The sequence below is a fragment of the Gossypium arboreum genome, chromosome 2, assembly GCF_025698485.1.
Source record: "Gossypium arboreum isolate Shixiya-1 chromosome 2, ASM2569848v2, whole genome shotgun sequence".
Lineage (NCBI taxonomy): Eukaryota > Viridiplantae > Streptophyta > Magnoliopsida > Malvales > Malvaceae > Gossypium > Gossypium arboreum.
Window position 1 is genome coordinate 114,108,745 of NC_069071.1, and position 11,396 is coordinate 114,120,140.

The window sequence follows — 11,396 nt, forward strand, 5'->3', positions numbered from 1 at the left end:
TTGATAATGTTTCTAGTGTTACTGAAACAGGATCGAATCGGGCATGTGACACCTTATACTAGACCCAGTTGTTGGATCTGAATATAAAATGTCAAATTTCGTTGCTGAAGCAACTCACTTTTCTATTTTTTTTTTAAAAGGAAACGTAGTGGTAAAATTATTTTATAAAAATTCCGGCATCATTTCTGCCTATTTTACATAAAACCCCCTATAAAATTTAGATTTTCAAAAAATATTCACATTCAAATTATCTCCCAAATAAATTCCCAGCACTACGATTTCTCAAAACATATTAATAAACTAAATTCCTATGCTTTACTATTTTATCAAAACATTAGTTATAAAGTACTAGTGATAAACCATAAAAGTAACACATTTTAATCCCATGCTTGGCATGTTTCTAGATGATTTATTATTTAATATAGTGAATTTGATGCTTTTAATCCTTTAATTTCATGTTTTATACTTAGGAGAGCATAGGGGAACAAAAAGAGCAGAAAACGGGCCAAAAACGGACAAAATGGATGATTTAAAAATCCACATAGCCAAGACCATTTCAACACGGGCTGGCCACATGCCCATGTGGCAGCCTGTGTCGAGATCGCTCCCTTTTTTCAAGACACATAGAAAAAGCTAAATTTTAGGGATTCTAAGCATTCTAAAGTCTATAAATACATACTAGAAGAGGACCTAAGGGGACATGCAGAGTAGAACGCAGAAATTACTCGAAGAACGCCGACAGACTCAACTCAGAAGCAGGATCTCCTTCACGACTAAAGATCTCCATTCAATTTCTTCAGAAGTTTTTGGGTTTCTTTATGTTTTGTTGTTTTCCTATTTTTAAGATGTTTTCCTTTCTAAGTATCAATTAAATTCTCCAGATACCTAAGGAAGATGAAACTTATGACAGATATTATTATTTGATTTTTCTGAATTACATGGTAAATATTTGTTCTTGATCTCAATTATGTTTATTTACCTTCATGTTTAATGTTTTCAGGATATTAATTCATGATTGATGTGCTTATTCAATGGAGCAAAAGTCCCTGTTTAAAAGTAGATCTAGTATAATTGAGTGAAGTTGCATGCAATCCTAGAAATAGGAAGACATAAATCTACAGGATTAGAGTCAAATCTAATAGGGGAATCCATAGATTGAGTTAATGCGACGATAGGGGTTTTAATTAGAAAGAGATTTCAATTAATCAACCTATAGTTAGTTATTTTTATTATCGAAAGAGATATTAATATAATTTAGGGATTTCTACGAATCAAGTCGAATGAATAAATCGTTTAATTCAGATTTAGAATAATAAGTGAAGTCTAGGTGGATTCTTTCCTGGGTATGGTCTCTCTTATAAGTTTTTCTTCAACTATTTTCCCAATTCGCTGTCTGTCACTTAGTAATTAGTTTAATTTTAGATTAAAAACAATCCTTCAAATTATAGGCTAGATAATAAAAAGATAGTAATTACTAGTACTTTTAGTCCTCATGGATATGATATTCCCGACTCACCGTAGCTATACTACCATTCGATAGGTGCGCTTGCCTTTATCATATTTTAGTTAGTTTGTGACGTTATCAACTAGCTAAGAAAACATAATGAAATTATTTAAATTCAATTTACGACGTACTATTATATATTTATAAGCCTAGGTACATGCCATTTACATCAACTATAAAGTAAACTCTTCACCAACATTGTTTGAGCTGAACTTCGGTTCTTCAGATGCTGCTGGAATGATCTATCGAATCTAACTACCTACTCACGAAAAAATAAATAAACTGTACGCTGAGCAATTTTTATGCTCAATGGTGCTAATATCATATAAATCATTACATAAATATTAGAGACAAATTAATTGATAGAAATAAACTAAAACATGATTATAAATATCATTAATAACATCACAATAAGAGAAAAATCTAATATTAATAAACTTTAATATTTTGATATTGACAAATCGAATAAAGAAAATAAGCTTTTTAATTAAATTCAAAATCGGGAATTAATTTAATTTGCACAATATGGAAATTCAAATAAATTCAAGTTTTGTTTTTGCTTTCTTTTAATTTAGACCCCGTACTAAAGTTTAGACTCATAACCAGATACACGAATTTGCCGCCTCGAGTTGTTTGGGAAAAATGACTATCAGAGTAGTCCACGACCCTCTGAGAATTGGGGCTAATAATAATAACAACTGATCGACTTGGCCTTTTCTCCCTCAACCCTTTGGGAATTGGGGAGATCTAAATTCTCTGATATAAAGACTCTATGGCATGTCAACTATATCTAATTTAGTTTTTGGCATGTCAACTATATCTGATTTAGTTTAACTTAGTAAAACGGGGTAAAACCCAAATTTCTTGATCCATTTTAATTCCATTTTCATATAATTCTTATTTCAATTCCGTTTCATGTTCAAATCACATATCGCCTAATGTAAAATAGGCTTCCAATTTGAAACATATTAAATATTTTCTTGCTCAATCATCTCAAATCATAATACTCAAATCCAAATCATAACTATGAATTCACTAATTTAGTCTTATGAAAAACATGATATTCATCTCGAAACATAATTTTATAAATATTAACTAAATTATTCAAGCTCATCCAAAACTCACCAAAATAAAATAAAATAAAATAAAATATAACTAGTCATATTAAATTATATATTCTAAAGCTTTATGTAATGAAAATAAGATATTAGGACAAACCAAAGTTTTAATCGCTTTATTCCTGTTCTTCACTTTTCTCCAAAATATTCGCTTTGTTTTTAGCTACAATCGGAGCAATTCAATACGAAATAATATTATTTATCCATTCTAAAACTAAAACTAATAAAAATAAACTTAAATATGCATGATTATTCATATTGACAACTTAAATTTTCTAGTCCAAAATTCACATATTTTTCGACTCGATTATCCGTTTTCAATTCCATCTTCACCAGAGTATTCATTGCTTCACAAGTTATCATTTAGCACCATTATTACATAAAGTGGTCAATGTTCTCTACATCTCCTTTAACATGGCCAAATATACCAAATAAACTTTTTATCCATTTTTGTTTCTTTTTCACACTTCTAACAAGCTAGAACTCATCTTCTAATAATTTTCTATCCAAAAATATATTTATTTCACTTAAGTTTTTTAAGCTTTCATCAATGTCCTTTAATGGCAACTTTTAAAATACTTGATAAAATAAAAAAAACAAAAAAACTATTGGTATATATATGCAAAGCAAGATTCAAAGATTCAAAATCTAAAAAATTGAAGAAAACCATACCTTACACTTGAATTTGAAAGAAAATGATGAAAGAAATATTTTTTCTTTCCCCCTTTGTTTGATGTGAAAAGAAAGAAGATGAGAAAGATATCTTTCTTTTTTTTCTCTTTTATATATATATATATATATATATAATATTAATTAATTAAATATTATTACTTAATAAAAAATCATTTAAAAGCGATCATGAAACCATTGATTTTTTAAGTAATGGAAATTTACCATTAAGTCCTTTCTATCAAAATAAAAATAAGATAATTACACTTTAGTCTCTATACTTGTCTAACTTATTCAATTTAATCCCTAAACTCGATATTGAATTTTTAACTTAACCATATACTCCTATTAATAATCCTCTGTGTTTTCATGTCGATGGTTTTCTCTAAAAACGATAACAATTTCTTATTCTACTATTTATTTATAGATCATTTATTCAAGAACTTCTACCATAAATATTCTTCTTCTCTTCTTTTTTTTTTTAAGTGGAGATGTTACAGGGCAAACCGAGAATTGATCTATATAATGGTCCTAACAAAGGGGTCGAACCAATTGACTTGAAAATTAGTTGAAATTTGCACAAAAAAATGAAAATCGGGACAAAAATCGATAGTTGAACCAATTTCATAATTTTTTTAAATTTTTATGAATTTTTTATTATTGTTGGTTCGATGGTCAAACCAATCAAATTGATTGAATCAGGAATCAATGGTCTGACTTGTCCAACCACCGGTTTGGTTATTAAAACACTGCATGTGACAGTCTGAGATTGTACCACATCACTTGGAAATTTGTATAATTTTTTTTAATTTTCAAATGATGATGCGACAAAATCTTAATATGCCATGTCATCAAATTTTTATGTTTTTCAAGTTCAAAGACAAAAATGGATGTAATTATCAAATTCAAGTATCAAAAGTGAAAAATATTAAAGTGAACTTAATTACCAAGTTCAGGGAGCAAAAATTATACTATACCTACTTTAAAATACGGATCTAATTATGAATTGAAGATGTAAGATCAAAAAGCTAATGAGAACTTTCATAAGATATTAATAAAATTTAGACAATTCCATATTTTATTTGCTACATGTGACTTATGAACCTACAGAAATCAACATGAATTTGCTAGAAATCGACTAACTATGAGATTGAAAAAAATCTGGAGTCTGGACTTGGATTTTTTCAAACTTTTTTATTATTATTTTATATTTGATCTTCATTGTTATGTTGGTCTTCTTTGGATTCTTTATTAATGGTGCAAGAAGTGGCGATGAATCGTCTCGCATATAGATTGAAGTAAAGGAAATTGAATGCTTCTATAGATGCCGCGAGATAATAGAAGTTTTCGAGCTTATCGTTGTTAAGATTATGACCGCCTAGCCATGATGTTTTCCCACCTTTCTTAGTCGTTTTGTGGACGATATTGACGAGCATCGAGTTCAAGTAGCTTGCCATCGATAAGCTGATGAAGAAAATAGCACCGGCAACGGTTCTCATGGACTCTGGCAATTGAGTTGTTAGGTACTCCATAATTGCCACGGCGGCAAATGCTTCGACTAATCCTGATAAAGCAAATTGTGGCAACAACATTAAGATACTCATCGGGGATTTGAATGAGCCGTGTTTCAATGCTGCGGTCCGACGTTTTTTCTCGATGAAGGATGCTACTATGGAACAAGCCATTGCGGATATAAGGCCAATGTTGATCCTTTGTGTCATTGTAAGTCGTTTAGCTTTCCCTGTCAGTTTCTTTGTTTGTAGTACCCAAAGTATCTCATAAGTGGATATCCATATCGAAAGGGCAATCATCGGCGACAATCCCATCCATCCCGGTGGAATCTTAAAGCCCGATCGAAGCACGTTGTTAGATTGAATTGCTTGAAGAATCCCAATTGTAGTTTGTTGATCCATTGTCATAAAACAACCAATTCCAGCTAAGCAAACAGGCATCATCCCAAGCAATAGTTTGAGATTTTCCACTTGTTGAATACTACATAATCTCCAACCATTTTTCGGTTTCCCATCCTCATCTAACTCATTTTGATCGGCAATCGCTGCGGCCTTTTCTAAACATCGAAGCTGTTTGGTACGCGGATGGAAATCCGGGTCATAAAACGAACACCTCGAACAATCTAAACGATGCTTCCTAGTAGCGGCCGTGATCACTTTAACCAAGTCCACGAAAACACTCCCTTGGGGCTTCACTATTATGTAGGAGTGGTGACCGATTACAAAAATCACAATGGATACCAAAAGACAAGCAGTTGGAATAGCGAAACCGATGACCCAACTAATATTAGTCTGAATATAAACAACAGCCGTTAATGCTATCACAAGAGCAAACGTAAACGAAAAGTACCACCAATTGAAAAAACTCTCAAGTTGCGATCTTCCTTCCTTTGTCGTCGTATTGAACTGATCTGCCCCGAATGCGATATTGCAAGGTCTAATACCGCCCGCACCGATGGCCATCAATGTTAAACCGGCATAAAGGATACTCAACTGCCATAAGCTTGGGTCTATACAATTGATTTGGCCAATACATGTTGGTGGCCTTAATTTAGGCACTATTACCGTAAGGGTCAAGATCATCATCCCCTAATTGAATCATACATAAATTTCATTACCATCCAAGATCCAACATTATCTATACATACATACATACATACATACATACATATATATTGTTTTACCAGTAAGGACGAGATCGAGCCGTAGAGGAGCATAAGGTATCGACCCAAGAACATATCAGAAATCAAAGCACCGCCAATCGACATGAAACTAGAGGTACCGGACCAAATGTTGATGACATTAACAAGAAGTACCCCCTCCATGTTGTATTTGGTTTTTAAATAAACAGTCATGTTCGCAATCAAGCTCATTGATGCAAGTTTCTCGAAGGTTTCGTTCGCTGTAAAAACATAAACATAAATTGTAAGAGAAAAAAACACAAAAACAAAGGAAAAGACGTCAAAAATATGAATCACCAAGAATGTATTTGACAGCCCTCCATCCACCAGGTTGTTTTTTAGAAGATGGGGAAAGACGAGGATCATCAAAAGAAGAATTTGATCCTTCAGCCATATCTTTGTCTTTGGTTTAAATGTTTTTCCTTTTTTCTGGTTTACCCTACTTTACACGCTTTCTTATTGTGTGTCTATCTTTGCTGCAAAATCAAAGGATCTATACTCCGAACTGAGTTGATGTCATAATTATGAAGGATTACTAGTTAAAAAATGGTTAAACTAAAATAATATTTTCACCCTATGTCCTCATACTATAATCCAAATTCTAAATTAGACTAAAACTTCATAATGTTATAATTTAATATTTAGAATAACATAACAACATCATATCATTCAAGTCTTTCAGTATGTCTAGTTATGTCGATTTGGACATTAAATCTAGTTTAGTGTAACATGAAATTTATTTAAAACTTAATAATCAAAATTTAAACATGCAAGTGCTTATCGCATGAAGACTCGAATACATGTGTTTATAATTTGATCAAATGTTTTAAATATACCCCCAAGTTGATGGTTAATAGAAGAACCCAATTGATACGATATGATACTTTGGGGACTCAATCAAAAGTGCATTACATTCTTTTGCTTTTCAGCCTTGCAACCAAACAATTCATCTTTTAATTCAAAAGATTTGTGCCTAAAACATTGATGTTTAACACCATAACTATAACCCCCCCCCCCCAAATGGTTAAATAGGGGATATTTATAGCTAAAGTACATGAAAACCATGTTTGCAGTTTATTGCACGCCACTCAATCTAGCCCAATCAACGAATTGCATCCCGCCGTATATGTTATTGGCAAACCGCACGCCGACGGTGAACGCCATTGCAACGGGTGGAACTTGTTTGGCCAAAGGAGATGCCTCCACCAACCGTTCCAATCCGTTGATGATTTGGTATCGAGTATTAGATGAAACCGCGAGAAAAACACCTGCGAAATACAAGATGAATGATGAATCACAATTACAGAAACAACGTAAAGGAACTTTATACAAGGTCATTAGGTAAAACTATCATGCTTTTTGCTTTCTTTACTTAAAAAATAGCAAATTAGTCCCTATATGTTACATCAAAGAGCAAACTGGTTTTTGATCTAACATACAATGACTAATTTTACCTATTTTTTGAGTAGAGAGAGTAAAATGCAATCTAACTCCCTATTCCCTAATATAGAGGCCTTCATGGTACTTTTATCAAGGTCATTAACTCGATTTTTTTTCGATCATGTTATTGCAACAATTCCTTGAATTGTAAAGATTAGAATTCGAGAAGTGAATGCATCCATACCCCAGAGAGCTGCACTCTTTATAAGAGGTGGCACAGGTATGTCCTCTTCCGATTTTTTCATGCTCCTAAAAGACGGAAAAACATTCAGTGAGAAACAAGAACGATCAAGAAAATGACGTGTGCTTAAAAGCACATCGAAAGAACTACAATTTGTTTAATGAGAAACCATCATTTTCCCATACAGTCTTAGATCTCATACACGCACACACGCACGCACATATAACCGAATAAGTGGAAGTCAGCAAAGTGATAAAAATAAGGATGCATTTACCTCTTGGCAGTCATTATCAAATTCGCGATCCCTTGGCCAATAATACCACATGCAAATCCAACCGTTCCATACAATACTCCCTGAAATTTTTTTTTCATCATATTAACATCTATCCACCGAAGACAAAGCTATTAAGTTATTCAGCCTATACATAAACTTTTTACCTTATAAAAGTAAGTACCAATTCTCTGGTTTACCGTAAATCGACAACCTGGTCTTTCCGCTTCGAACACACTGTACAAGATCGCAAATATCAGTACATAATAAAATAAGCACATCATACTGAATCTATATCAAATAAATTTATGATAACCTGCTAGGGAGGGCGTTATAAGCCTTTTGGATGCCTCCAAGGAATCCTTTCGATATAGATGGTTGTCCGATACGTGCATAAGGTGCTAACATACCAACTAAAGCAATGTTCACTACCACTCCGACTAAAAGATCAGCAACATACAACTCGAATTCTGCCCAAAAATCCTTTCCCCTCTTTTGAACTTCCGCGAGGGTAGCACAACACGAATCGATCACTATCTGTGTTACAATGAAGCAATGCAAAATCACCATCCAGTTTCGATCATTGAACAATGCACCGATAAAGATGGATTCATTGAACAAACCTCAGTTCCGATTTTGAAAAGAAAAGACGGGTCGGCTAACATTCGGTTTCGAAGCATTCCCCATGACCTCATTGCAAATCCTAAAGGCCAGCTTGATCCCTGCAATAACAACAAGTTAACAACATCATCAAACACAATGGAATCAAAAAAAATTCAAACTTTAATGCAAAAAATTTAACTTTAATTGTAAATCAGCTAAATTTCATTACAATCAATCCATTACCTGCAAATCTAAATACCGAAGAAGAAGCAATTTACGAATCCCAACAGTCTTTGCAGCCTCCATCATGTCTGAAGGAAGAGTAGCTCCTCTAGCATTTGTCTCCCTCATTACATCCTCAAACTTCATTAATGGTCCAAATTCTTCTTCTTCAGGATCACCCTTTTCACCATCACCGCCATCACCACCGTCGTCTCCTCCACCACCGCCACCATTGCCACCATTCCCATAAAAAGAACCCCCACCATTTCCTGCATCAATTTTAGCTTCCCCAAAAATCCTAACTTCTTCTTTCCTAATACTACTCTCACTACTCTCACTACTTCCCTTTGTTACTATACTCGTCGCCGCCCCAGCTTGCGCCTCCGCCTCAGCCTCCGCCTCAGGCCGGTGAGCTAAACTTAAAATCACTACCCTTTGTCTCTTCTTCATTGGAAAAACAAAACTTTTACCACCATTTTTAATAAAGCTCAAATCTTGACTCCATAAATTCCTTAAAACAACATCGTTCTTAACATTCACCAAATGTGACAATCCAAAACCCGACATTTTTTTTTTTTTGTGTCGACAAATTGTTGAAACTTAAAAAGGCTGCAACTTTATTACAACCCCAAAGATAACTTAAGCTTAGAATAAGGAAAAAAAAAGTTAACAGCTTTTAAGAAGAAACAAACCCTTTGTTTAACCGGCAGTAAAAATGAAAGCTTTGGCGGAGACGCGGCGGCAAGTAGGTTTGAGTGGTGAGCTTTTTGTAAGAGAAGAGACGTATAAAATTCCTTTGGATTATTTGATTCCCACAGAGTTGAGTTAGTGAAGAGCTAGTGAGGCTGAGGATTTGTACGTACGGTGGGATGTTAACACACGTGTGTGTTTAGGGTTTTTTTGGTAACTTAACACGTGTGTTTAGGTTAATATATGATTTTTTTTTTTTTAAGTCAAAGATTTGGTGCTTCGTTGTCAAATTTGCATTTTGCAAGTTCAGGTTCAGTCTTTGATTTTTTATTTTTTTTTTGAAATATAATAGAAGTGACAAGTCTTAAAAGCAACACAATTAGTATGGTTCGAACTTAAGTTATATCTGAAACGATGAATATTTTAATCATCAGGTCAATACACAGGGTTTGGGAAAGAATTATTTTGTTTCTTTATTCACATCACATTATTGTGGCTATTTTACCAATTTAACCTAAAAATTTTGATATTTATAAAAATAACCTAAGTTTAAAAATAATTACTAAAATGACTTGAAATGAACAGTAGAATGGGGTTTTGGGAACCCAATGACCAGTATTACCTAGTGATTTGGCCCTATGATTGCCTGATGATTGTATTAGGCTTTAAAAAAATTAATTTTTTTGACTTTGGGAACCCAATGGCCGGCACCAGGTTTTTTTTTAAATTGTATCATACTGATATACAAAAATATCAGTATTTAAAAAAAAATTGACATGATCGGCACCTGAAATGTTAAAAAAAATTGGTGCTGGTCAATAGATGGCTAGCACCATATACCTTTTTAATCTTTTTTTACTTTGGTATGCTGATGGGCGGCACCAAACATGTAAAAAAAAAAAAGAATTTTTTGGGTGCTAGTCATGTAATGGCAAACACCAGATATGAAAAAAAAAAATTTTTTTGGGTGCTGGTCATTTAATGGCCGACACCAGATATATAAAAATAAAAATAAAAATTTTTAGGTGTGGGCCAGTAGATGGCCAACACTAGGTACTTTTTTCGTGTCCCGATACAATTTTTTTACTTTCTTATACTGATGGCCGGCACCAAACATGTAAAATAAAAAAATTATGCTGCCGACCATCTACTGGCCAACTCTAAATTTTTTTTTTTTACGTCTCTGGTGCTGGCCATGTAAAATAATTTTTTAAAATATTGATATTTTTATATACCAGTATGATACGATTTAAAAAAAATACCCTGGTGCCGGTCATTGGGTTCTCAAAGTCAAAAAAATTAATTTTTTAAAGCCTGACACAATTATCAGGCAATCATAGGACCAAAACACTAGGTAGTGCCTGCCATTGGGTTCCTAAAACCTCATTCTGCTGTTAATTTCAGGTCATTTTGGTGATTATTTTTAAATCTGAGTCATTTTTATAAATATAAATTTTTTTTAGATTAGATTAGTAAAATAGCCCACTATTGTTGATGATGATAAAGATTGAAGGTGACAATTTTTTTTCCTTTCACTCTTATTACCATTCAAAACAATTACTTAGAGCTATTTCGATACTTATAAATATCGAAGTTGATAGACTTCTAGTTTTCTTAAACCAAATGTTTTCAATGTATGAAAATATATATGTTAGATATGACACTTGCGAAAGTTGCATAAAGATTATTACCAAGCAAGGTAGGGATGAATGTTCCTTCGTTGGCATGCTATGCTCCACCTTTTGCTCCATCGTGAATGTTAAAATTTGAAAATTATTACCTCCACCATAAATATTGGATATATCCATATTTATTAAATAAACTCATCCGACTAGATAGTTAAATCGGTTCCTAATTAGAGAATAAATTGAGTTTAAAAGACCAACACCATTGCCAAATTGACATAAGAAAGTGCTTGGATAGTAGGTAGGTAAGGCAACACCAACACACACTTTCTACTATGCCCATCAATGGCTCATTAACATGGCTCGTTGCTTAATAGGAAG

The 11,396-nt window shown here is 33.2% G+C and overlaps 2 protein-coding genes and 1 long non-coding RNA gene across 3 annotated transcripts; all 3 read right to left on the bottom strand.

Annotated features, from left to right (window-relative positions):
• Window positions 1–1,587: 1,587 nt before the first annotated feature.
• LOC128285514 (uncharacterized) lies at window positions 1,588–3,396 on the bottom strand. The gene is made up of 2 exons (XR_008275954.1): window positions 3,295–3,396; window positions 1,588–1,763 (listed from the first exon to the last, which is right to left on the bottom strand). It is a non-coding gene; the product is annotated as an uncharacterized LOC128285514 (long non-coding RNA).
• Window positions 3,397–4,465: 1,069 nt separating this feature from the next.
• On the bottom strand, window positions 4,466–6,515 carry LOC108466317 (protein NRT1/ PTR FAMILY 2.8). Its single transcript, XM_017766647.2, has 3 exons — window positions 6,281–6,515; window positions 5,987–6,204; window positions 4,466–5,891 (listed from the first exon to the last, which is right to left on the bottom strand). Exons 1-3 carry the CDS (start codon window positions 6,375–6,377, stop codon window positions 4,497–4,499), a joined length of 1,710 nt encoding a protein of 569 aa, XP_017622136.1. The 5' UTR covers window positions 6,378–6,515; the 3' UTR covers window positions 4,466–4,496.
• A 318-nt stretch (window positions 6,516–6,833) lies between these two features.
• On the bottom strand, window positions 6,834–9,552 carry LOC108461599 (protein RETICULATA, chloroplastic-like). The gene is made up of 7 exons (XM_017761487.2): window positions 8,722–9,552; window positions 8,499–8,597; window positions 8,192–8,412; window positions 8,043–8,112; window positions 7,879–7,958; window positions 7,608–7,672; window positions 6,834–7,251 (listed from the first exon to the last, which is right to left on the bottom strand). The coding sequence occupies exons 1-7, from the start codon at window positions 9,265–9,267 to the stop codon at window positions 7,058–7,060; spliced, it is 1,275 nt and encodes a 424-aa protein (XP_017616976.1). The 5' UTR covers window positions 9,268–9,552; the 3' UTR covers window positions 6,834–7,057.
• Between the last annotated feature and the right edge of the window lie 1,844 nt (window positions 9,553–11,396).

Bases quoted from the DNA above. Each gene is read 5' to 3' on its own strand.
- LOC108466317 (XM_017766647.2), bottom strand. From the start codon at position 6,377: ATGGCTGAAGGATCAAATTCTTCTTTTGATGATCCTCGTCTTTCCCCA. The intron at 6,205-6,280 runs GTGATTCATATT...ATGTTTTTACAG, and splicing joins GGCTGTCAAATACATTCTTG to CGAACGAAACCTTCGAGAAA. The intron at 5,892-5,986 runs GTAAAACAATAT...TGATTCAATTAG, and splicing joins GCTCGATCTCGTCCTTACTG to GGGATGATGATCTTGACCCT.
- LOC108461599 (XM_017761487.2), bottom strand. From the start codon at position 9,267: ATGTCGGGTTTTGGATTGTCACATTTGGTGAATGTTAAGAACGATGTT. The intron at 8,598-8,721 runs GTAATGGATTGA...TTGTTATTGCAG, and splicing joins TTCGGTATTTAGATTTGCAG to GGATCAAGCTGGCCTTTAGG. The intron at 7,252-7,607 runs GTATGGATGCAT...TGTATTTCGCAG, and splicing joins AAAGAGTGCAGCTCTCTGGG to GTGTTTTTCTCGCGGTTTCA.